At 45.7% G+C, this 27,863-nt stretch overlaps 1 protein-coding gene across 7 annotated transcripts in view; it reads left to right on the top strand.

The window, feature by feature from the left end:
* The window catches only part of ccdc102a (coiled-coil domain containing 102A), a 215,283-nt gene that overhangs the window by 87,946 nt on the left and 99,474 nt on the right, over window positions 1-27,863 (top strand). For all 7 annotated transcript variants that reach the window (XR_011086707.1, XM_068650373.1, XM_068650372.1 and 4 more), the window contains 3 exons: window positions 11,614-11,864; window positions 22,860-22,968; window positions 24,883-24,999. Coding sequence is in view for 6 of the 7 variants with exons in the window: in XM_068650373.1 (XP_068506474.1) it covers window positions 11,614-11,864; window positions 22,860-22,968; window positions 24,883-24,999 (477 nt within the window). In the remaining variant the exon portion in view is untranslated. The remainder of the gene's footprint in view (window positions 1-11,613; window positions 11,865-22,859; window positions 22,969-24,882; window positions 25,000-27,863) is intronic.

Below are 27,863 nucleotides of genomic sequence, written 5' to 3'. Positions count from 1 at the left end.
TCTGATAGATCGGAATAGAACCAGCGTAGTGCTGACCCTGAAATACCAACACAGCTTTTAAGGTGCTCTAATAAAATATCAAAGTCTACAGTGTCGAAGGCAGCACTAAGATTGAGTAATAACAATACCGATGAAGTGTTTGAATCCATAGCTATGAGGAGATCATTAGGCACTTTAGCAAGTGCTGTCTCGGTGGAATGATGAGCTCTAAAACCAGACTGAAAAGATTCATATTGATTATTGGCGACTGTGTAATTAAGAAGCTGCTGCGCTACTACTTTTTCAAGAAGTTTTGCTATGAATGGGAGATTTGAAACTGGCCTATAATTACTGAGACAATCCGGGTCGAGATTTGGTCGCTTAAGTAGCGGTTTAATGATAGCGGTTTTAAAGGCTGTTGGCATTATACCAGAGGAGACAGACAGATTAATTATATTTAAGTCCTAAAATTTGAAATCATTCTTTAAATAGTTTGGCTGGAAGCGGGTCGAGTAAACGTTGTTTGTTTAGCCGCACTAACCAATTGTATAAGCCTTTCAAGGGACACGCTTTTAAAATTTTAGAGGGTTATTGCCTGATCGTCAGCGCCGGTAATCGGTGGTCTCAACTGAGCGATTGGAACGGTCATCTTGATCTCATCCCTAATGGATACAAGTGTTAGTGTTAGCTTTGCCACTGTATCAAATAAGTATTTAGGATTGATTTTATTGAGATTAATAATTTGCGAGAAATAATTAGTTTTTGCTAAAATAAGCGCATCTTTGTATTTCAGGAGGCTGTCACACCATGCCTGATGGAAAACCTCAAGTTTGGTTAAACGGCATTTGCGCTCATGCTTTCTACATACCGTATTTTTCGGACTAAAAGTCGCTCCGGAATATACGTCGCATCAGCCATAAAATGCACAATAAAGTGAAAAAAAACATATATAAGTCGCTGCGGAGTATTAGTCGTATTTTGGGGGAAATTTATTCGATAAAATCCAACACCAAGAACAGACATGAACGAGCAATAACAGGCTAAACGATACGGTATGCTAACGTGACATAAACACAAACGAGACGCTGACAACGGGCCTGATGTAACAATAACAGTTATTCAAATAACTATAACATAAATAACACCTTTATCAAACCTTCTGTGTCACTTGAAATCATTAAAGCCATCGATCGAGTTGGTCCTCCTTTATGTAAACAAGTCCGACGTCAGCGGCGCATTGCAGTTCAAAATTTTCTACAGGCCCGTATAACAATATATAAACTATGTATGAAATAACAATAATATTAACATAATTAATATGAGTAAGCTAGCTGTGTGTGTGTGTGTGTGTGTTGTGTGTGTTGTGTGTATGTGTGTGTGAGAAAGAAAGAGATTTATGTCAATGTCTTATTTAAATGTTTTTAGTTAAACTGCACATTGGAGACTGGTCAAACGCAATTTCAAACTTCTGTTGTAACCCTGTTACATAGGATTTTTGACAATAAAGTAAACTTGAACTTGAACTTGAACTTGAACAACAATTTTATCGAACCATCCGTGTCACTCCAAATCAATAAATCCATCAGAATCTTCGTCTTCCGTGTCACTTGGAAAAAAAAACCCCACAGCTGTTGACGCCGGAAAGACTACGTTAGAATGGTGCTCACTCTAACTTATTTTTGCAAGAACCACACGGGAGACAGTATGCCCTTATTAAGCATTTGCAAATGGAGAGTCATTCGTCACTGTGCGTACAGCGATGATTGAATAATGTCTGACTCAGGCCTCTTGTAAGATAGTGTCACTCCAAGTCAATAAATTCATCAGAATCTTCGTCTTCCGTGTCACTTACAAAAAAAAAAACAACACAGCTGTTGACACCGGAACTACGTGTGCTGCTGACGTCAGACTAGATATATCAAAAAAATGTAATCTAAACAACAATTTTAACGAACCATCCGTGTCACTCCAAGTCATTCAATCCACTGTAATATTCATCGTCCGTGCCAAAAAACCCCACAAAAAAACCCAGCTGTCGATTCCGGACCTACGTGGTCTGCTGACGTCAGCCTCGTTGTCAGTTGGCGGCTCCAATTATTCCACAGATCTACGTATATAACTATATTGTAGTGTTACCAAAGTACCAGGCAAGACGTGGGTTTGGTAACCGGCTCTTTATTTCACAAATGAGCCAACACACGCAAGCACCCTGGATCACTCTTTCCGCTTTCGTATAAATGTATCTAATATTCATAAAACCAATTTTGAGTCTAATTGGTAGATCAAGGTTCGTATCTATCGGAGGATTTTTAAACGAAATACGAGTAAGATTTTGTTGTCTAGGCCCAACATTACCTCTAAAATGTTTATTAGCGCAGCGGGAAGATACGACCATAGGAATTTGATAGTTAATATTCGGCAAACATGTAATATTATCTGGAACAGGCACCGTTCCATCAATGAGACTGGTCAGGGTGTAGTGATTGGATTAGTCTACTACCTCAGTAGAAAATGTGTCAATGTATACTGTAGCACTATTCAAACCGTGACGCTCTAGTCTACACAAGGAGCTTTGTGCATGCTGGGAATCTAGCCTAACGCTAGTTAACTTTAACTTAACAGACTCCAAACCCAGGTGGCCTAGTCACCTGTGACCCGGCCTGCTCTAAAGTGACCTCTCATGAATGGCTCAAACAGTAATCTATATTCCTTGACAGAGTGAAGGCGCCTTCACGGTTAGGATGAAGGCCATCCTTCCTCAGCAGGGGCGGCCCCAGAAGGAGGACCAGTTATCTATAAAATACAGTCCCTGCTTCTTACAGAAACCAGCCATCCATCGATTAAGGGAGACTAATCTACTAAACATCTCATCTGTGCCTCTCCCAGGCAGGGGGCCAGAGAGAAATACTCGATGCCGACTCATCTTTCTGGCAAGATCACAAGTCCTCGCTATGTTTTTCTTTGTGATCTCTGATTGCCTCATCCTAACATCATTGGAGCCAAGATGTATCACTATATCCGAGTAGGTAGTGTTGTTGGACCTACGCTGTTGACTAGACCTATTGCGAGCCAGCTCCCTAAGATTAGCTTCTATGTCGGGGGCTCTGCCTCCAGGGATACACATTACCGTGGCTGGATTTGTAAGCATGATGTTTCGGGTAATGGAGTCACCTATGACCAAAGTGCGAGAGCCATTACACCAAGATGGCTTGGGACGGCTATGTGTTTTAACTGGCTCATCGCAGTTAGCAAGCCGCTTGGGGCTAATGCTAACTGGGCTAGCGGGCTGACTACAGCCTGCATCTGTGTCCGCCACATCTACGGTTATCGCACTATTCTGCTCTAGCTGGCGGATACGCCGATCTAGCAGAGACAACCTCTCTAAGAGAAGGGTGCAGTTGGTGCACGAAGCCGTACAAACCTCTTGATCAGCAGCCATACTCGGATCCATCCCGTTGACAATGCGCTTCTTTTAACAGAGGTTTGGTGCGCTTCCTTGACAGGTGATACTGCTGCTGTTTCGGTCACGTGACTTTCTTAAAAAGTTAAAGTTAAAAGTTAAAGTTCCAATGATTGTCACACACACATCTGGGTGTGGTGAAATTTGTCCTCTGCATTTAACCCATCCCCGTGTGATTTTGATCCATCCCCTGGGGGAGAGGGGAGCAGTGAGCAGCAGCGGTGCCGCGCTCAGGAATAATTTGGTGATCTAACCCTCCAATTCCAACCCTTGATGCTGAGTGCCAAGCAGGGAGGAAATGGGTCCCATTTTTATAGTCTTTGGTATACCACTACGCCACTGAGCTGGTTAAAGCGATGCATGCACCGACACGGGGCTTGGCTCTATAAGCTCTAAACATGCGCCGACGCGTCGGTGTTGGCCGACCCATCACTACTGTATAGGATGTACATGTTTTACATTAATGGGAATTAAAATGGGAATTTATCGTACTTGGAGCTTGGGAAAACATTTAACTAATTTACAGTTACTTTGAGAAAAAATGTTTTAAAGGTTGAGCAAATAGTACAATTGAATATAGTTCAAAACCAAAAATAAAAGGTTATTTTCAATAACAATATAAAGTATTCTTTAAATACAATTATATTCATCACCTCAGTGGTATTCATTTTTCACACAGCCACTCACGGAAACGAAATAGTAATTAAATTGAACTGCAGGTTAGCAAGTGCTCAGGATTTCAGAATTGCGCGCTGGCACTCAGGCAAATTACTACTGCCTTTGTCAATATGGTGCCGCCATAACCAACAGAAAACAGAATTTTGTATAATGGGCCTTAAAATGGTTTTTGAATTTTTTTGAATTCTTCAAAAGACAAGCTGCAGATCTCTTATCAAATCCCCCAAAAATTCACTGGCGTTGTTACCAAAGCAAAGTCAGAGGCCAACTCTTGTCAAACTTTATTCAGAGAAATTGGCATAATCCGCATACTCTATTTAAAACTATTGATTCTCCACTTAAACACCATCAGGCTATTTGAACAAGAGCTCTGGTTTTACACTCTACCCCTCCGTCCATGTTCCTTGTTTCTTAAAATTATTTTAAACTTCCATGATGCTTTTAGAGGATGTGGTTTACCAGATTCAAGATTCAAGAGTTTTTTATTCGCCATGTTTGAGCGTGCCAAACAAGGAATTTGACTTCGGTAAATCACAGCCTCTGTTCAACATTTAGGTGACTAACAACAACACTCAGGACATGTGAAAAACGAAAGATATCCTCAAACATCCCCTGATCTTAAACTGATCTTAAACTCCCAAGAGGGCAAGGAAAAACTCAAAACTCCAGCTAGGGTAAATGAGAAATCTTGAGAAGAGACCACAGATGGGAGGGTCCCTCTTCTAGGATGACCAGGCTGCAATGGATGCCGAGAGTACACATAGTACAAACAGTGTAGACAAAAAAAGTGTGGAAAGCGGGATGTTATTGCACAGTAATGACTCTGAGACTCTAAGAGTGGTGTGAGTTCATCAGAGCGACAGCCTGGGGGAAGAAGCTGTCTCTGTGTCTGCTGGTTTTAGTGTACAGAGCTCTATAACGGCGTCCGGAGGGGAGTAGTTCAAACAGGCTGCAACCTGGGTGCGAAGTGTCTGTTGAGATGAAGCCATCCTGCTCTCCTTATGACTTTGGTCCTCCTCATTTATTTAAGGAGGTTCTTGAGTATTGCGGAATCAATTTTGACAATTATAAACAGCAGTCTTTTGTCTGATGCAGTCCCACAACATTTTAAATGTGCAACGACTGCTTAAGAAATCTGGCCTTGATCAAGGTGTGCTGTATATTTTTAACCCCGGTCCAGGCTGCCTGTCAGGCAGGGAACAAGGCGGAGGACTCGGATGCAGAGTCTTTCTTTTCACGGATTTTATTCCAATAAAAAGATGATCAAAAATACAAATCAAGGCGCCTCTTGCGAGGGAAACACTCGGCAAAAAGTCCAAACAAAAGGCGTCGCACTCGGGCGAGACAAAAAGGGCTATGGGGAACAAGGCACTAACAAAAGGCGTCGTTCTGAGGCGAGACAGAAAGGAGGAATCTTACTAGGAATTCGGATGTCAAGGAATCGCTGGTGGTTGGGACGAGGCAAGACACACTGGCACAAGACAAGGGGAAGGCATGGACTAAATACACACAAAAGGGCTGGGACGCAGGTGCTGACAATTAGCGTCAACCACACAGGTGCACACAATCGGGATCAGGGAATACAAGACAACAAAAACAGAGGAAGGAACCACAAACTGAAAGGAAGGGATGCCAAAATAAAACAGGAAGTGAAGTTGCGACACAGACAAGACAGAAATCCGGAAAATAAACGTGACCGCATGACACTGCCTTTTATTTCTAAAATTCTGGAAACAGTGGTACACACAGTTAAAATCTTTCTTGGATGAACACAATGTCACAATACTTTTCCAATCAGGTTTCAAGTTGATGCGTAATACAGAAACAGCCCTGTTACGAGTTTTTAATATACCCAATCAACCATTTTCTGAGCCGCTTTATTCCCAGGAGGGTTTGAGGGTGTGCTGGATTCTATCCCAGCAGTCTTTGGGCAGTAGGCAGGGGACATCCTGACTCATTGGTTGCCAGCCAATTGCAGGGCACACAAACGAACAATTTACGGGCAATTTGGACTGTTCAATTGCCGATAATGCATGTCTGGAATGTTGGAGGAAACTGGAGTACCCAGAGGAAACTGACGCAGGCATAGGGAGAACATGCAAACTCCACACAGGAAGGCGGACCCGGAATCGAACCCACAAACTCTGCACTGTGAGGCCGATGTGCTAACCTGTGTAAATATTTAGTCGATCGGAATTAATTGAGAATAGTAAAAGTAAAAAAATAAAAAATACAGTGACCAACAGATAGCAGCATTGGGACAACCATATATCATGTAATTTGGAAACTGATGAACATGGCTGATTGTACCAAACTTGATCGTTACAAGCATCATGGATTGAGCAAAGCGTTTGTCACATTAATTCTACTGCAAAGGGTAGCTCTAAAATTGAATATTATACCTATTGCACGTGATCTGGTTCAGTATCAGCCGATCACACTCATCAGTATTACATATTTGCCAACTTTGCCGATTTAGGCGGGAGATTCACGATTTTCAACCCTGTCTCCCGCCTGCCCCCCGATCTGCCATTTCTCCTGCTAATCTCCCGATATTATGGTGAACAGTTTACATTGTGGGCAATGTGTCGCAACATGGCTCTTCCTTGCTGCGCAGCCACCCGAAGCGTTTCCATCCGTGCGACCTGCTCGCCACGAAGGCTCCCCTCCCCTGCTTGTGTATAAAGCGGCTGGCGCAAGCAGGTGGGCTCTACCCGAATGGCTGATATTGGTCTACATCAGTGTTCCCCAACCCTTTTTCATTCACGGCACACTTTTTCATTGGAAAAAAATCTCGCGGCACACCGCCAACAAAATTCTGTTAAGCTCCTATATTAAAATCAGTTATATTACAACGAAAGACGTTAAGTCCTATTCCTATATATGTATGGAGAGTCAAATAATGTAATATAAATAAATACTAAATATTCTTTAAATTGTATTCTTTTTTTAGATAAAAGTGACAGTTTTTCAAACGGTGTAAGAAATAAACTATTTAAACTAAACTATTAACTATAAACTATTTTAACTATAAACTATTTTATTTTATTTGTGATTAAAATAAAAGAACCAACGTGATTTTGTTTACTGTTTTAGTCTAGGTGTATAAATATTGCAACAATAAGAACAAAGTCACTTTTAAAGACACTCTGTTCTGACAGCAGCTGAGTGGCTATCACAGTCGAGAAGTTTTGACTAGACTGTTTATTTTATGTATGTGAAAAATAACCAATCCAGGTTCTCCGGTTGAACTGCATGCTCTGATTTCCATTGGACCACAAACGCACCACAACCGTCATAGTGTCTATCACTGTTAGCAAAAGCACACAGCAACACACACATAAACTGAATATGTGCCGATGCAATACAATCAGATCGACACAATATGAAATCTCAAGATTCTCCGATTCTCCACGCATGTACGATTAGCAAGTGGCTGACCAGGCCTTGCGCGAACTGACCAGTGGTTTGGCGATCCTGTTTGCAATGCGCTCCGTAATTAATATTGGACAATCCCACGGCACAGCTGAACGTCTCTCATGGCACAGTGGTTGGGAAAGACTGCAGTACAGTGTCAGCGTTTTTTCTCTTCAAAAACTTCTCCATCACTGTCACTATCGACCCGTCTCGCTATCCGCAATGACAACGTCGCTGTCAATGCTACCTGCATGGGCATCCCATATACCTGCCGCTGCATCCCTGCGTCACCAATTTTCTCGTCTGCAAGCACAAGGCAAATCGCTACCTGCTGTTGCAGCCTTCTGATATGGAAGAGTACTACATGATTACTCTGCTGGGCGCTACACCGCACAGGCAAACAAATTGGAGAATTTCCCACGGTCCCCCTGACAATATTTTGCAGCACACCAGTGTGCCGCGGCACCCCGGTTGAAAAACACTGGTCTACATCAACGACAGTACTAAAAGTGCTGTTGCAATGAAATGCGTGGGATCGGGTAGCCTCTCGCGAGTGGGTGTATAAAATACATCAAGACTGTATTGAAACAAACTCAACGATCAGGGCACTCAAAAAGAACATTTAAAATCAAACGAGAATGAAGGAAATAACTGGGAGATGGATGTGACTGTTTAATGTTGCATAAAATTTCTGCTGTCTCATGTTTACTTTATTAGGTAAAATTGAACTGCACATCAGCAGAGAGACAGTTGTTGTGTCTTATCTGTTTACACAGACAGATGTTATGTTCCATTATTAGCCATGCTGCAAGATGACACTTTCTCCTCTCAGCAGAATAATGCATTTGCTGTCAAATACTACAAGTGATACCAAACTAAAATTTTCTGTTAGCTTGATGTGTCCAAACTGTATGAATTTGTAAAAATAATTTCTCTATAGCCTGTTACTGTGTGGTCCACGGACTGGTATCAGGTCTTGGTCTGGTGGTTGTAGACAGCTTAGTAGAGGCTGAAACCCCGTTGAAAAATTATACCTATTCTCCATCCATCCATCCATCCATCCATCCATCCATCCATCCATCCATCCATCCATCCATCCATCCATCCATCCATCCATCCATCCATCCATCCATCAAATCTTCTTCCGCTTATCCGGGGTCGGATCGCGGGGGCAGCAGCTTTAGGAGGGACTCCCAGACTTCCCTCTCCCCAGCCACTTCATCCAGCTCTCCCGGGGTATCCCAAGGCGTTCCCAGGCCAGCTGAGAGACATAGTCTCTCCAGCGCGTCCTGGGTCGTCCCCGGGGTCTCCTACCGGTGGGACATGCCCGGAACACCTCCCCAGGGAGGCGTCCAGGAGGCATCCTGATAAGATGCCCGAGCCACCTCATCTGGCTCCTATCAACGTGGAGGAGTAGCGACTCTACTCCGAGTCTCTCCCAGATGACCGAGCTTCTCACCCTATCTCTAAGGGAGAGCCTGGACATCCTGCGGAGAAAACTCATTTCGGCCGCTTGTATCCGGGATCTCGTTTTTTCGGTCACGACCCATAGCTCGTGACCATAGGTGAGGGTAGGAGCGTAAATCGACCGGTAAATTGAGAGCTTTGCCTTTTGGCTCAGCTCTCTCTTCACCACAACGGACCGGTACAGGGTCCGCATTACTGCCGACGCTGCACTGATCCGCCTGTCGATCTCGCGCTCCATCCTCCCCTCACTCGTGAACAAGACTCCAAGATACTTGAACTCCTCCACTTGGGGCAGGATCTCATCCCCGATCCGGAAAGGGCATTCCACCCTTTTCCGATCGAGGACCATGGGCTCGGATTTGGAGGTGCTGACCCTCATCCCGACCACTTCACATTCGGCTGTGAACCGTTCCACTGAGAGCTGGAGATCACGGCCTGAAGAAGCCAACAGCACCACGTCATCTCCAAAAAGCAGAGACGCGATGCTGAGGTCCCCAAACCGGACCCCCTCAACGCCTCGGCTGCGCCTAGAAATTCTGTCCATAAAAATTATGAACAGAATCGGTGACAAAGGGCAGCCTTGGCGGAGTCCAACCCTCACTGGGAACGAATCCGACTTACTGCCGGAAATGCGGACCAGACTCTGGCATCGGTGATACAGGGACCGAACCGCCCTTATCAGTTGGCTCGGCACCCCGTACTCCCGAAGCACCCTCCACAGAACCTCCCGAGGGACACGGTCGAACGCCTTCTCCAAGTCCACAAAACACATGTGGACTGGTTGGGCGAACTCCCATGCACCCTCAAGGATCCTGCCGAGGGTGTATAGCTGGTCCACTGTTCCACGGCCATGACGAAAGCCACACTGCTCCTCCTGAATCCGAGGTTCGACCTCCCGACGGACCCTCCTCTCCAGCACCCCTGAATAGACCTTACTGGGGAGGCTGAGTGTGATTCCCCTGTAAATGGAACACACCCTCCGGTCCCCCTTCTTAAAGAGGGGAACCACCACCCCAGTCTGCCAATCCAGAGGCACCGTCCCCGATGTCCACGCAATGTTGTAGAGGCGTGTCAGCCATGACAGCCCCACAACATCCAGAGCCTTTAAGAACTCCGGGCGGATCTCATCCACCCCCGGGGCCTTGCCACCGAGGAGTTTTTTAACTACCTCAGTGACTTAGACCCCAGAGATCGGAGAACACGCCTTAGAGTCTCCAGGCCCTGCTTCCTCAATGGAAGGCGTGTCGGTGCAATTGAGGAGGTCTTCGAAGTATTCTCCCCACCGAGTCACGACGTCCCGAGTAGAGGTCAGCAGCACGCCACCCCCACTGTAAACAGTGTTGACGTTGCACTGCTTCCCCCTCCTGAGACGCCGGATGGTGGACCAGAATTTCCTCGAAGCTGTTCGGAAGTCATTCTCCATGGCCTCACCAAACTCCTCCCACGCCCGGGTTTTTGCCTCAGCAACCGCCGAAGCCGCGTTCCGCTTGGCCATCCGGTACCTGTCAGCTGCCTCCGGAGTCCCGCAGGCCAAAACGGCCCGATAGGACTCCTTCTTCTGCTTGACGGCATCCCTTACCGCCGGTGTCCACCAGCGGGTTCGGGGATTGCCGCTACGACAGGCACCAACGACCTTACGGCCACAGCCTCGGTCGGCCGCATCAACAATGGAGGCGCGGAACATTGCCCACTCGGACTCAATGTCCCCCACCTCCCCCGGGACGTGGGAAAAGCTCTGCCGGAGGTGGGAGTTGAAGCTCTTCCTGACAGGAGATTCTGCCAGACGTTCCCAGCAGACCCTCACAGACCGTTTGGGTCTGCCAGGTCGGACCGGCATCTTCCCCCACCATCGGAGCCAACCCACCACCAGGTGGTGATCAGTTGACAGCTCCGCCCCTCTCTTCACCCGAGTGTCCAAAACATGCGGCCGCAAATCCGATGACACGACTACAAAGTCGATCATCGAACTGCGGCCTATATACCTATTCTTCACAACCCAAAGTTGGCAAGTATGTATAATATAAGGCAAGAAACCGGTTGACGAATAACACCTTGTCCCTGCAGCCAAGGAAATTGTGGGCCGATACGCTGCTGAAAAAAAATCTACCTATTTTTCATGCCGATTAAAAAGCTCATAGCTGATCCTTGGTGTAATCCCACCTTCTGATGTGAAATGTGCTATAGAAATAAATTTATATTGGCTGGTGACCAGTTCAGTGTGTGCCCTGCCTACTGCTCGAAGTCAGCTGGCATAAGCTTCAGCATGCCTGCGTCTCTTGTAAGTATAAGCGGTTCAGACAATGGATAGATGCATTGCATTGCATTGTATTGTGTAAGGACAGAATCCACCCTCAAAAAACATTTTATTGCTTTTTTATTATTGCTCACAACAATAGTAGAAAACGTTTTGAAAATTTCTTGATCAATATGAACAGGGGTATGCGAAATTATAATATTCACTCCATTCACTGATTCTTTCATAGTTCAGGACTCTGTTGTCAAAAGTAACATTATTGTGACTGAGTATATGGCAGATTTTTTGTGAAATCCTATTTCAAATTAAATTTTGATCCATTTTATTTGGCTTTCTTTGCTATTGTTTGTACCTGCAGGAAATGGGGCTCCCGCAGTCTCTGCTGCATTTAAGAAGTCCAACAGGCGACAATCAAGGGCCTTGGTGCTATCAGAGTACCCATGGTGGCATTAATTCTTGTGGCACACACTCATCTTCTGGTCTGAGTCGGCAAGAACGCAACAGGCATCTGTGGGGAGATATAAGCACCACAGAAGATGAGTTAAGCAAACTCCATGCCTTACAGCTTCGTCTGGACGAGTCACAGAAAATTCTGTCGAAGGAGAGAGAGTATGTCACACACTTCTATATTCTTCAATAACGTACACCAAAAATGTGATTCAATATGGAGGAGGAAAAAATAAATAAAACTATGAATAAATAATGAGTGGTTTTATTTTCTATCTTGAACATCTTTAGATGAAACGCCCACAGTTTTAAGACAAACCGATAACACATTTCGGAGGTGTTATTTAAAATTTGACTATTATACAAGACCAGAAAATAGGGCCAACTTTGAAAGAAAATTCACAATGGTGGACTTCTTGTTAGATTTAACATATGGCCCTAAGAGACTTTTTTGTAGGTTGTGGTTGTATATGCCACTAGCCTTTTCACTATCTTGCTGAAATCTGGAACCGGGGCTTGTTTTGTTAATGCATTCACGATAAACTAATAAAATATAGATGTAGTCCAACTTTTTAAAATTCCTTTCAAATTGGACATAGTTTTGGCCTTTGATAGAGGTCACTCAATAAAGTCTTCCGAGAGGTTCTATCAGTTTGTCTTAAAACTGTTGGTACTTCATCTGAAGATAGTCAAGCTAAAAAATATATCCATCCATTCATCCATCCATTATCTGAACCACTTATTCTCAGAAGGGTCGTGCTCATGCTAGAGCCTATCCCAGCTGCAGTTGACCAAAGCTTTCTATATTGTCCAATCCTGATACCACAGCCACACTCTGCAAAAAAAAAAAAAAAAAAAGAACTCGTTCAATTTATTTGCCTGCTTCATCGTCCTGTCAATGGTCTTATACTTTGTGCTGTGGCCTATGGTCCTCACACTGTCCCAGACAGCCCTCATGTCATTTTCCTTCAGCTTCTGCTCCATTTTTGTCCTGTAGATGTCTTTGGCTACCCTCACACAGTTTTTCACCTCATGCTGTGTTGCCTTCATGGCACATGCTCTTTGCATCATCCAACATTCAACACACAAAACTAAAATTGCTATGTTTAGCAATGTAAAGATTAAGCATCCATCCATCCATCCATCCATCCATCCATCCATCCATCCATCCATCCATCCATCCATCCATCCATCCATCCATCCATCCATCTTCTTCCGCTTATCCGGGGTCGGGTCAAGGGGGCAGCAGCTTTAGGAGGGACTCCCAGACTTCCCTCTCCCCAGCCACTTCGCCCAGCTCATCCCGGGGATCCCAAGGTGTTCCCAGGCCAGCTGAGAGACAGTCTCTGCAGCACGTCCTGCGTCGTCCACGGGGTCTCCTGCTGGTGGGACATGCCCGGAACACCTCCCTAGGGAGGCGTCCAGGAGGTATCCTGATGAGATGCCCGACCCACCTCATCTGGCTCCTCTCAACGTGGATGACCGAGCTTCTCACCCTATCTCTAAGGGAGAGCCCGGACACCCTGCGGAGGAAACTCATTTCGGCCGCTTGTATACGGGATTTTTTTTTTCTGTCACGACCCATAGCTCGTGACCATAAGTGAGAATAGAAGCGTAGCTCGACCGGTAAATTGAGAGCTTTGCCTTTTGGCTCAGCTCTCTCTTCACCACGATGGACCGGTACAGAGTCCACATTACAGCCGACGCTGCACCGATCCACCTGTCGATCTCACGGTCCATCCTGCCCTCGCTCGTGAACAAGACCCCAAGATACTTAAACTCCTCCACTTGGGGCAGGATCTCATTCCCGATCCGGAAAGGGCATTCCACCCTTTTCCGACCGAGGACCATGGACTCAGATTTGGAGGTGTTGACCCTCATCCCGACCGCTTCACACTCGGCTGCGAAACTCTCAAGTGAGGGCTTTAGATCACGGCTTGTTGAAGCCAATAGCACCACGTCGTCTGCAAAAACCAGAGATGCAATGCTGAGGTCCTCAAACCGGACACCCTCAACACCTCGGCTGCGCCTAGAAATTCTGTCCATAAAAGTTATGAACAGAATCGGTGACAAAGGGCAGCCTTGGCGGAGTCCAACCCTCACTGGGAACACATCCAACTTACTGCCAGAAATGCAGACCAAACTCTGCCATCGATGATACAGGGTCTGAACAGCCCTAATCAGTTGGTTCGGCACCCCGTACTCCCGAAGCACCCTCCACATAACTTCCTGAGGGAGACGGTCGAACGCCTTCTCCAAGTCCACAAAACACATGTGGACTGGTTTAGCGAACTCCCATGCCTCCTGGAGGATCCTGCCGAGGGTGTAGAGCTGGTCCACTAGGACATAAGCCACAATGCTCCTCCTGAATCCAAGGTTCGACCTCCCGACGGACCCTCCTCTAGCACCCCTGAATAGACCTTACCAGGGAGGCTGAGGAGTGTGATTCCCCTATAATTGGAACACACCCTCCGGTCCCCCTTCTTAAAGAGGGGAACCACCACCCCAGTCTGCCAATCCAGAGGCACCGTCCCCGATGTCCAAGCAATGCTGTAGAGGCGTGTCAGCCATGACAGCCCCACAACATCCAGAGCCTTTAAAAACTCTTGGCGGATCTCATCCACCCCTAGGGCCTTACCCCCGAGGAATTTTTTAACTACCTCAGTGACTTCGACCCCAGAGATTGGAGAGTCCACCTCAGAGTCTCCAGGCCTTGCTTCCACAATGGGAGGCGTGTAGGTGGAATTGAGGAGGTCTTCAAAGTACTCTCCCCATTGACTCACGACGTCGCGAGTCAAGGTCAGCAGCACGCCATCCCCACTGTAAACATTGTTGACGGTGCACTGATTCCCCCTCCTGAGACGCCAGATGGTGGACCAGAATTTCCTCGAAGCCGTCCGAAAGTCATTCTCCATGGCCTCACCAAACTCCTCCCACGCCCGGGTTTTTGCCTCAGCAACCGCCGAAGCCGCGTTCCGCTTGGCCATCCGGTACCTGTCAGCTGCCTCCGGAGTCCCGCAGGCCAAAACGGCCCGATAGGACTCCTTCTTCAGCTTGACGGCATCCCTTACCGCCGGTGTCCACCAGCGGGTTCGGGGATTGCCGCCACGACAGGCACCAACGACCTTACGGCCACAGCTCCGGTCGGCCGCCTCAACAATGGAGGCGCGGAACATGGTCCACTCAGACTCAATGTCCCCCGCCTCCCCCGGGACGTGGGAAAAGCTCTGCCGGAGGTGGGAGTTGAAACTCTTCCTGACAGGAGATTCTGCCAGACGTTCCCAGCAGACCCTCACAGAGCGTTTCGGTCTGCCAGGTCGGACCGGCATCTTCTTCCACCATCGGAGCCAACCCACCACCAGGTGGTGATCAGTTGACAGCTTCGCCCCTCTCTTCACCCGAGTGTCCAAAACATGCGGCCGCAAATCCGATGACACGACTACAAAGTCGATCATCGAACTGCGGCCTAGGGTCTCCTGGTGCCAAGTGCACACATGGACACCCTTATGCTTGAACATGGTGTTCATTATTGAAAATCCATGTCGAACACAGAAGTCCAACAATAGAACACCGCTCGGGTTCAGATCGGGGGGGGCCGTTCCTCCCAATCACGCCCTTCCAGGTCTCACTGTCATTGCCCACGTGAGCATTGAAGTCACCCAGTAGAACGATGGAGTCCCCAGAAGGAGCGCTCTCCAGCACTTCCTCCAGGGACCCCAAGAAGGGTGGGTACTCTGAGCTGCTGTTTGGTGCATAGACACAAACAACAGTCAGGACCCGTCCCCCCACCCGAAGGCGGAGGGAGGCTACCCTCTCGTTCACCGGAGTGAACCCCAATGTGCAGGCGCCCAGCCGGGGGGCAATAAGTATACCCACACCTGCTCGACGCCTCTCACCGTGGGCAACTCCAGAGTGGAAGAGAGTCCAGCCCCTCTCGAGAGGGCTTGTACCGGAACCCAAACTGTGCGTGGAGGCTAGTCCGACTATATCTAGTCGGAATTTTTCTGCCTCGCACACCAGCTCGGGCTCCTTTCCAGCCAGAGAGGTGACATTCCATGTCCCAAGAGCCAGCTTCTGCAGCCGGGGATCAGACCGCCAAGGTCCCTGCCTTTGGCTGCCGCCCAGCACACATTGCACCCGACCCCTTTGGCCCCTCCCACAGGTGGTGAGCCCATGGGAAGGGGGACCCACGTTTCCTTTTCGGGCTATGCCCGGCCGGGCCCCATGGGCGAAGGCCCGGCCACCAGACGCTCGCCTTCGAGCCCCGCCTCCAGGCCTGGCTCCAGAGGGAGGCCCCGGTGACCCGCGTCCCGGCGAGGGAAAACGAAGTCCATTTATTTCAATCGTCATAAGGGGCTTCTGTGAGCCGTGCTTTGTCTGGCCCCTCACCTAGGACCCGTTTGCCATGAAGCCCCCGACAACATGGCTCCTAGGATCATAAGGGCACGCAAACCCCTCCACCACGATAAGGTGACGACTCACGGAGGGGTATATATATGTATTTGAAATAAGATTTTTTTTTACATCAAACTTTGCTTTCGTCAAAGAATCCTCCATTTGCAGCAATTATGGCATTGCAGACCTTTGGCATTCTAGCTGTTAATTTGTTGAGGTAATCTGGAGAAATTGCACCCCACGCTTCCAGAAGCAGCTCCCACAAGTTGTATTGGTTGGATGGGCACTTCTTGCGTACCATACGGTCAAGCTGCTCCCACAACAGCTCAATGGGGTTCAGATCTGAGCGTCACATTTGTGGGGTCAATTAAACGGTCAAAATGGCCAGAAAAAGAGAACTTTCATCTGAAACTCGACAGTCTATTCTTGTTCTTAGAAATGAAGGCCATTCCATGCGAGAAATTGCTAAGAAATTGAAGATTTCCTACAACGGTGTGTACTACTCCCTTCAGAGGACAGCACAAACAGGCTCTAACCAAAGTCGAAAAAGAAATGGGAGGCCGCGTTGCACAACTGAGCAAGAAGATAAGTACATTAGAGTCTCTAGTTTGAGAAACAGACGCCTCATAGGTCCCCAACTGGCATCTTCATTAACTAGTACCCGCAAAACACCAGTGTCAACATCTACAGTGAAGAGGCGGCTGCGGGATTCTGGGCTTCAGGGCAGAGTGGCAAAGAAAAAGCCATATCTGAGACTGGCCAACAAAAGAAAACGATTAAGATGGGCAAAAGAACACAGACATTGGACAGAGGAAGACTGGAAAAAAGTGTTGTGGACGGATGAATCCAAGTTTGAGGTGTTTGGATCACAAAGAAGAACGTTTGTGAAACGCAGAACAAATGAAAAGATGCTGGAAAAATGCCTGACGCCATCTGTTAAGCATGGAGGAGGTAATGTGAAGGTCTGGGGTTGCTTTGGTGCTGGTAAGGTGGGAGATTTGTACAGGGTAAAAGGGATTCTGAATCAGAAAGGCTATCACTCCATTTTGCAACGCCATGCACACAGACTGACGTATTTAAAATGTTTATTCATTTTAGTTTTGATTATTGTAACTGACAGCTGATGAAAACCCCAAATTCAGTACCCCAGAAAAGTAGAATATTTTGAAAAGGTTCAATATAGAAGACACCTGGTGCCACACTGTTCAGCTGATTACCTCAAAACACCTGCAAAGGCCTTTAAATGGACTCAGGGATGAGAATTTACTGCAGATCCGCAGATTTCCGTGTTTTTTTTCCGTCGAAAGTATGATTTTCGCGAATCGTGTAAATCCGTTGATCATTTTTTTTATATATATGTGGGGGGCAACGTTAGCCTCGGCGACTCGCGAGCATGCGCCCGCCTGCTGCGATGGCATCATTTGGCACATCTCAAGGCAAAATTAGTTGAAGTGTGAGTACGGAAATCGGCTTGCCTCTGTAAACTTAACTCACTGGCAGCAGTGATGCGACAACATCCGCCTCCTTTTCGGCAGCATTTTGGCACTACTTTCGTCACATCATTTCCACTTGTTAACTTACACAGAGATCTAAGTGTTTTTACACAGCCACAATGTCAATATGTGATTGGGTTTTCATCACTTGACGACGGGTTATTTGGGTAAATAGATCTAGGGCTTACGCAGCAAAGGTTTTTGCCAGCATGGCAAAAGTTTTGGACAAAAAAGACGAGGATCGTGCCAGGGGAATAGACAAGTTGAATGGGATCAAGAACTGCTTCAGATGGGCATGGCTCGAGAGCAGCGTCATCATATTTGGAACACAGTCTGTAACCACGTGCCTCACGGAACATATCCGTAAACTAGATGTCCCGAGGAAGGTTTTGTGTATTCTCTGTGATCAGCTATGGAGGTCGTTGCGCTAGGAACATTAAGGAGCACATCGAAACAAAAAAAACACAAAGCCTGTGGGTTTAGAAAGTAACATGATGTTACATGTAAGCTAGTATTAGGCTATTGTCATGATACCGTTAAAGAATACATATATATATATATATATATATATCATCGCCCCCCCCCCCCCCCCCCCCCCCCCCCCCCCCCCCCCGGTCGGCCCCCCAGACCCCCGGCTACTTTTCAGTGTTTGTATATATATATATATATTCCACTTTTGAGCTTTGAGTTTTCCTGCTCGCATTTGGCCTTGCAAGTTGTCATACTTGTCTTTGCGGCGGGATTCACAGTGTCACCGCAGATTGTATTCTTTGAATACCGCTGCCGCCTCTTGACATGAGACAGACAGCCTTTTCTTTGCATTGAACAAAAAAAGAATCGTTTGTCCACTGCAGGTTAAATGCCCTGCATTCTGAATAAATTTTTCTGTAACCTAATCTTTTCGCTATTATTCCGTTCTCTCGGTGAGAGAGGTGGGTTTAAGATTTTTTTCTGGGGGTTGCCAGATAGGGGCACAGACCGTAGAAGGGTGGAACAGAATGTCACGTTATATGCGTGTATGAAATACAGTGTCCGGCAAAATGATCTGAAACATTTGTAGGTTTAATAAAATGCAAATAAATTAAAGAAAAAAAAGTTTTTTTTTCTTTTCGAAAAGTACATATAATCCCATTTTGTTTCGTTTTGTTTCGTTTTTTTTCATTAACCGTATTGTCCCGAATATAAGACGACCCCAATTATAAGACGACCCCCTCTTTTTCAAGACTCAACTTTGAAAAAACACTTTTTGAACACCAAATTAAATTTTTATACAGAAAATAATTACATCTGAAACAAATGATTATAACAATATATTCGAGAGAACATTTTAGAAAAGAAAATGTTATTTTGCCTCATTCAAATCATGCAAAAACTGTCTATTACATCTTAATATCTGAACATTTAAATATGTAAACTAAAGTGCAATCACATTTGTAAATGAATGGCTTCTGGTTTTTGAAATGTAAATAAACAAATCTACTGTGATAAAACAACAAAATTGCAGTAACTGTAAAAGTGAAGTTTTGAAACAAATCTGAATAAGGAAAAACATTGCAATAAAATAATGCAATCTGCTACTGCTATTGTTGGGGAGCCTGAAGACTGTATAGGGGGGTGGCTTAGATGGTTACGCTCTTTTCGCTCGTGGGTGTCGGTCAGAACACAGAAGGGAAGACGTGGTTCAGTTTTGATTGCTTTACTGAATTATTGGCAAAAAATAAATAAAAATAAATAACCATAAATAAAATATTCTCGGCAACACACCAAACATAAGTCATCGATCAAGACAACAAAATACATTTGCTGGCGACCGTTAGTCGCCGTACCGCTGCGTAACGGCTACTCATACGATGCAAGGCAAACTTAAAGGAGTGCGCCGGAGCTGTCAATCAAACGGCGCACACACGAAGCAAACCGCGATCAGACAAACGGCACAACAGTGGACAGTAGTAACAATGAAATGTATAGACTCACTTTGTGTCAAAGACGCGCACGATCACATCAACATACTGAGTCGATACGAGCAACCTTGAATTTACGTGAAAATCAGTATAATGTCTAGACCCCAAATATAAGATGACCCCCATTTTTTCAGTCTTATTTCAATGCAAAAAACATCGTCTTATATTCGGGCCGAAATGGTAGTTTTCGAATAATGTTATTTTGGTCTTACCGCTGCCACATTTTCTGGAGTTCTGGCGGTGCGAGGTTAGCCGGTTGATTTTCGTTTCAATGCTGATCCACTGGCTCTGAAGTTAATAACCCATAATAAGATTATGTTTCGAGCAAGTACGGGATCATGTCTACCAAGTCTGAAGCGCAAACGGAACGCTTGTTGTGTTGCAGTTCGATTCGTTCTTGATAAACGTTTCCACAATGAAAGTGGTCCAATTAATGTTAGCAACTGAAACTAAACAAAATAACCATCCATCCATCCATTTTCTGTACCGCTATGTCCCGAACGAGGGTCGCGGGCGTACTAGGAGCCTATCCCAGCGGTCATCGTAGGCGGGTACACCCTGAATCGGTTGCCAGACAAAAAACAAAGTATTATTCAAAAACAAAACGAAAATGAAATGAAACAAAATAAAACAAAACAAAACAAAACAAAATGGCATTATATATACTTTTTGAAAGTAAAAAAAAACGAAAGTAAAAAAACTTTTTTGTTTCTTTAATTTATTTGCATTTTATTAAGCCTACAAATGTGTCAGATCATTTTGCCGGACCTTGAAGTTACTAACTAATGGTTAATAATGAAACGAGTTGATAACTAAGGAACATTTTATTTGCAAAAGTCCAACTTTATCATTAAATACAAATACACATGTATGGAAAAAAAATCTAAATGCTCTCTGGTATTGTCAAGGGGCCAAATGTGGAGGTGGGCCGTATTCGGCCCGCGGGCCGTAGTTTTGGGACCACTGTTTTAGACCAGGCGGGCGGGCATGTGTGTGTATAGTGGTTCTCAACCTGGGTTCAATTGAACCCGAGGGGTGAGTCAGTCTCAGGGTTTCACTGCGGAGGGCTGAACACACCTGATTTATCGTGTAAATTTATGATGAGGCATATCTGAAATAGAGAAGAATGAATGTCGGGCCTCACAAAAACAGGCATGCATGTGTGCAGCATCCTGGGCAGTCAGGTGGGGTAGATTGCAGATGGTGTGCGGCGAAGGTCGGCCACATTCGAGGTCCGAAGAGGAAATGGGCATGGGTGCCAATCTCTCTCTCTGAGAGCGCAGTCGTAAGGAAGAGGGTGTGGCACACCAGCAGACGTAACCTGCATTCAGCACAGGTTGCAGAGCTGGCCGAGAATAACCCGGTGGGTTGCGGAAGGTTGGACAAGGATGGCGGGTAGGCATGAAGGCTGAATCGAGCTGGTACTAAATGAGGCGTGCAGCTATCCTGATGGGCTAGGGCCAGGCTCAGGAAGCACAGGTTGAGGTGCGTGCAGTAGGTCCCGGGCAGCGCTGACTGGATGAGCTGGACGGCTTGTTCGTGCCAGTCCTAACTGAGCTGTTCACTTACCCTGATGGCTAGGGCCAAGCTAAGGAAGCGCACGCTGTTGGTTCTGGGCGGCACCGAGTGGATGGGTCGGATGACTTGTTTGGGCGGTCCTGACTGTAGTCTGCAGTCCTGAAGGCTCTGAAAGCCTGACTGGGGGTGCACGCTGAGCCACGAGCAGAAGGTTCCAGGTGGCACCAAGTGGACGGGCAGGAACCCATGCCGTGTTTTGAGCTTGACTCATCGTCATCATGTGAGTGGACGACCGTGGCGGGGCAGGCGGCCGCGGAGGCAGCGTGTCCAGTGGAGTGAATGCGCAGCTGGCAAAGGTGCGCTGCACCCATCCTCGGCAAAGGGGAGAAATTAATCTTTCGGCCACACATCGTGGCAGGCGGACATTACGTCTGGGTCACCAATGTGGCAGAAGCCCTTGCTATTTTTGTTTGTTTGTTGTTTTATGCTGCCCCTAGTTCCGTCTCACGATAACAATAAGCGGAGGAGCATTACATGAGACGAGAGGAGATCACTGGTCACCAGCTTGCATGCTCCACTGCATTGATCGAAGAGCTGTTTTACAGTGATGTGACACGCTGATCGATTTGAACATCTCGTGATTGATTTCATTACGGTGGAGTTGATTTATTTAGTAACACAGTTGTCATAGACCACGCTCCTCTATGATGTCAGCCATGCCCTATTGGGGCCTGCTTGCTGGCAAAGTGTTTTTGACACCATCCCAACCCTTTCTCACTAAGGTCTGAAGGCTTTCAGTAATCTGAATGGGGCCAAGTTCCTCTGACTGGGCCTCAGGATGGGCATTGAAACATGGGTGGGCTCCTCTGCATGGCATGGCAGTTCACCAAAATATGTTGTACCAGAGCCCCGTTGCCAACTTTGTTATTGTCCCAGGGATGACCGGCCAGTGAATTCACCGGCACTCAATTTTTGGTGCATTTTTAATAATGGGACGGCAAATTTTAACAATGCCCTGTGTTTATGAACGATCAGAGTGAACTAGTCCGCAATCGGAGCGTATTTCAAAACACGTCTTTACATATAAGACTTAGATATGCGTCTCAGCAAGGGCGGTACTGTCATTTAAACTTTAAATATCAAGAACAAAACCCTAAACATGAGTAATTTTACTATAATTTTAGTAGTTATACATTGCTTGCATTGTTTTCTGAGCTTTAGTGAGACACTTGGGTTGACACATGGCTAATTTTGCCGCCTCTGTGCCACAGGTCTGGAAAACAAATCGTCTCTACATACGCCTGCTTAGTGCTTAGGGGTACGCGGATTGATTGATTGATTGATTGATTGATTGATTGATTGATTGATTGATTGATTGACCCCCCCATTTGAGAACTATTGCACTAGATAGCTAAAACCCCAAGCGGTTAGATGAGTTTTTGCACATGTTATATTATTTTGCAATCTATAGAACGGATGGCAATTTCTCTTTTTTTTGCGGTTGGCCACATTGTAGTTATGGGTTTCCTCAAAGGGATTTTTGAGTCTGAAACCATTGAAACCAATTCATTTCATTGTATTATTACATATAAAAATAAAAGTCAAGGATGATAGTTTATTCAACTTTGTTCAAATTATTGGGAAAAATTGATCATTTTTTGCAAATTCTCAACTTTGTTTATTACACGATAATTTAAAATTTTTGACCAGATTTTAGCAAGGATCATGGAGGTTGACACAATTTCCTGTCACGGGCCGCATAACCACCTATATATTTTTGTAATTCACAGAGAAAAGCTAGAATTGAGTAAGACTATTGAGAAGCTGGAGACAGAACTCAGTCAGTGGAAACTTAAATACGAGGAGCTGGGCAAGAATAAACAGGAAATCCTTAAACAGGTAAGACACGTGGTTTAGTGTACTAGTGATTAAATGTATTGCTCAAAATCAAAGCTTTTACATGTCCCAAAACATGTCCTAAAAGACATTACTTAAATGTAAGAATGTACAATAACTTTTATTTTCTATCAATACCAATATTCGATATTTTCCTGCTTCACCGAACTGATAGCAATTTCCAATTAATTTTTGATAAGAGAAGAAAAAGACAGCTCAATTGATAATAACAGACATCATTCTTCCCTATTTCAGAAAATAGTCTGGTTTTAGATATAACCCAGGGGTGGGCCAACAAAAAATGTAATTGAATTATGAAATATATTGGAATAATAGATATTTGGACGGAACTGAATCATTCGACCAAGGACTCTCCCTATTATTCTAATGCACACAGGGCCTATTTGAGAATTGACTAACGTTTTATTTTTGATAAAGATTTAAATAGGGTAGGTGAGTTTGACATTAGTATCATGGATCTCCAGGATCACATCTGAGAATAAATTTAGATCAGGGTAGAAGAGAGACCTTGTTGAGGCTTGACAATGATATATTAAATCAAATGATGGAACAAATTAAGAAGGACATGGTTGAATATATAGCGCTCAACGACAATGGGGAGACTTGCCCTCCAATATTGTGGGACGCTTGCAAGGCGGTAATTAGAGGCAAACTAATAAGATATGGAACTTACTTAAAGAAGAGTAGTCAAGAGGAGATGGATAGGTTACAAAAGGAACTCACACTCTTAGAACAAAAACACAAAGGCATGAATGACCCCATGATTAGAGAATGAATCATTGATAAAAAGAACAAATTAAATGAGATCTATCATAGAAACATGCAAAGTAAATTAATTTTCACGAACCAAGATATTATGGAGGAGGGAAAGCCGGTAAACTTTTAGTATACAGACTAAAGAAACAGCAAGAAGAGAACACAATTTACAAAGTAGAAGACCCAACCTCAAACGTAATGCAATATAAATTTAATGTAACACAAACTTGCTTTGAGCAATAGTATCAGAAGTTATATACCCAACCACAAACATCAAGGAATGGAATGAAAGTATTTTTGAAGGAAAGTAACTTGCCCAGGTTGACTGACGAGCAGAAAAAAAGTCTTATACTATAAGTTGATACACTAAATTAACTATATATCAAATAACTATAACATAAATATGTTTATCAAGCAATCCATGTCACTCCAAATCATTAAATCCATCGAAATATCCGTCCTCTGTGTCAATCTCTGTCCTCTGTGTTATAAACAACTCCTTACTCCGGAAGTCAGTGAATGGATTCAGACTCATTGTCAGTTGCAGATCCAATTATTCCACAGGCTGAGTGCGACCTCATGCGATTTGATAACATATGAAATAACATGTGGAGTGATCAACTATACTAATAAATATGTGTTGATGATCAAGTAATAATGTGTTAATAATTTCACATATAAGTTGGTCCTGATTAGAAGTCGCTCTCCCAGCCAAACTATGAAAAAAACTGCCATTTATAGTCCGGAAAATACGGTAGTTGATATATAGTTATATAGGCCTGTGGAATAATTAGAACCGCAACTGACGACGAGTCTGACGTCAGTGCCGCATTTACTTCCTGAGTCAGCGGAGTTGTTTATAAGTGGACGAAGATTTCGATTGATTTAATGATTTAGAGTGACACAGATGGTTCGATAAACTTATTTATGTCCCTCTCTCTGTCTGTTTCCATCTCTTTCACTTGCTCTCTGTCTCTCTCTCACACTCTCTCATCTCACAGTATTATTACATCTTTAAATGGTAATTTTGTAATTCTGTACTAAAAGTGTTTGAAATTTCATTTTGGTTTAACTGTTTACCGTTTTAATGTTAATACCATAATTATGATTCTCATTATTTGTCTCTCCCATTTATACCAGCTGAATCTGTTGAGGGAAAAGCATCAAGATGAACTTGGTCGAATATCTGAAGACCTGGAGGATGAACTCGGAGCTCGTACCACTATGTACAAGAAACTAGCTGAATTACGAACTGAGGTAACTGAGGTATCTTTTTTCCCCGGTTGATAAACCCTCTTTGGTAAACACTGTTAGATGCACATGGTTTGGACATAGAAGGTACTAAATTGGGGAATATGGTATTCTTTCTTAGATACTTCTCAAAGAATATACCAAGCCAATCAATGGTTGGCCAATATGTTAAACAACTTCCACGTTGGCCGGCAACTGGCACATTAGGATAGTTAGGTTGTATTCAGACCTGACTGTTTTGTCCGCTTTAAACGGACCAGGGTTTGACTGTAATGCTGGTCCGGACCTTTTGTGCAGGTGTGAATACACACAAACAAATCCTGGTGCGAATTAAAGAAACGGACCGAGACCAACTTTTTCGAGTTGTCTCGGTTTGCTTCCAAATTAACTCTGGTGCGGTTCGCTTCAGGTCTGAATACAAACAGCGTAGATCCGAACCAACAGCACAAATATGCAGAGCAGGAACGCAACGCTTAGGACTCAGCCAGTGGATGTTCTGAAGGACTAGGGGGATGATGATGATGATAATGATGATGATAGAACTTTATTTATCCCACAGCAGGGAAATTTACTTGCAAGGATACAAGAGACAAGTGCCAAATGTAAAAATGGATAAATAACAGATAAGGACAAAGACAAGTGCCACTAGGATCTGTAGAGACGAAACACAATTTTATCAGGCGCCACACATGTTGTAGAATCTGACAGCAGTGGGAATGAAGGACCTGCAGCATCTTTCCTTCCTACACCATGGGTGTAATAGTCTGCTGCTATTATTGGAGTTTTGAGTTTTTCCTTGCCCTCTTGGGAGTTTAAGATCAGGGGGTGTTTGAGAATATCTTTCGTTCTTCACATGTCCTGAGTGTTGTTGTTAGTCACCTAAATGTTGAACAGAGGCTGTGATTTACCGAAGTCAAATTCCTTGTTTGGCACGCTCAAACATGGCGAATAAAAAACTCTTGAATCTTGAATCTCTTGCTAAAGGAGCTGCTCAGGGACCACACAATGTCATGGAGAGGGTGAGAGGTGTTGTCCATGATGGATTTCAGCTTAATCACGTCCTCCTCTCACCCACAACCTCAATGGAGTCCAAGGGACAGCCCAGGACAGCTCGCTCTCCTGACCATCTTATTTAGTCTCCCCCTGTCCTGGTTCGTACTACCCCCACCCCAGCAGACCACAGCGTAGAGGATTGCTGAGGCCACCACAGAGTCATAGAAGGTCCTGAGGAGAGCCCTGCACACACCGAAGGACCTCAGTCTCCTCAGGAGGTGGAGGCGACTCTGGCCCTTCTTGTACAGGGCGTGGTTGTGATCAGTCCAGTCCAGTTTGTTGCTAAGGTGAACACCCAGGAATTTGTAGTTCTCCACTACTTCAATGTCCGATCCCTGGATGTTCACCGGAGTGAAGTGGGGTGCTGTCCTCCCGAAGCTCACAATCATCTCCTTCGTCTTGAAGCTGGTTGAGCTCACACTATCTGACAAAGTCCTTGATGGCCGTCCTGTATTCCAGATCGTTCCCCACCGAAACATATCCACCAATGGCTGTGTCGTTGGAGAACATCTGGGTGTGGCAGTGTGCGGTGTCGTGGGTAAAGTCCGAAGTGTACAAGGTGAAAAGGAAAGGAGAGAGCTCCGTACCCTGGGGGACACCTGTGCTGCAGCACACCACGTCAGACTCACAGCGGTGTAACCTCACATACTGCGGCCTGTTGGTCAGGAAGTCTGTTGTCCATGCAGCCAGGCACTGGTCCATACCCGCCTTCTCCATCTTCACCATGAGCAGTGACGGCTGGACGGTGTTAAAAGCGCTGGAGAAATGAGAGAACATGATCCTCCCAGTGCTCCCGATGTCCTCCAGGTGAAGCAGTGATCTCGACAGTAAATAAATCACTGCGTCGTCCACCCCAACAACAGGCCAGTAAGCAAACTACAGGGGGTCCAGCTGCGCTCCCACCAGTGAACGCAGGTGACCCAGGATGATCCTCTCCATACTCTTCATCAGGTGGGAAGTCAAGGCAATAGGTCTGAAGTGGTTAGGCTCCTTGGGGCGCGGCACCTTCAGTACGGGGACCACGCAGGAGGTTTTCCACAGGGCTGGAACTTTGTTCAGGCCCAGGTTGAACAGGTACATGACCACGCCACTCAGCTGGTCCGCACAGTCCTTGAGCAGTCTCGGACAGATGCCGTCTGGGGCCTTCCCTGCCTTGATCTTTCTGAGGTGACTCCTCACCTAAAGAACTGTAAAGGAGAGGGGGGTGTTGGAAGACTGGGGTGGTGGAGTGCAGACTGAAGAGTGTCTTCGGGGGGGGGGGGGGGGGGGGGGGGGTGAGAGTGGGTTGGTGAGCCGGCGGGGGGGCTGGAGTGTTAAAGGTGGCAGGCTGAGGTGCGGGGGGGGGGGGGGGGTCAGGCCGGGAAAGTAGAGGGGTGAAGGGGCGGGAGGGAGGCGGAATCAAATCTGTTGAAGAACAGATTGAGTTCATCCGCCCAGTCCTTGTCCCCACCAGATGGTTTCCGATCAACCCCTTTACCATGGCCTGAGATGGATTGCAGACCCCTCCAGATGTCCTTGGTGTTGTTAAGCTCCATTTGCTTCTCCATTCTCCTCCCCGTAGTTCTCCTCCCCCTTCCTGATCTTCAGTCGGAGTTCCATCTGGACTCTACGCAGCTCCACCATGTCCCCCGAACTTAAGGCTTTCTTCTTCTCATTAAGCAGAGCCTTTATCTCGGAAGACACCCAGGGTTTGTTGTTGGGAAAACACCGGACCAACTTGGAGGGCACAGAATTTAATGTAGTCCGTAATGCAGTGAATCATGCTGTCATCACCGGGGTGTAGTCTGCGACCAGATGGACGAGGTTGTGATCTGAGC

This window comes from Syngnathus scovelli, chromosome 4 (assembly GCF_024217435.2).
Source record: "Syngnathus scovelli strain Florida chromosome 4, RoL_Ssco_1.2, whole genome shotgun sequence".
Taxonomy (NCBI): Eukaryota; Metazoa; Chordata; class Actinopteri; order Syngnathiformes; family Syngnathidae; genus Syngnathus; species Syngnathus scovelli.
This window is presented reverse-complemented; position numbering and strand designations above follow the sequence as displayed.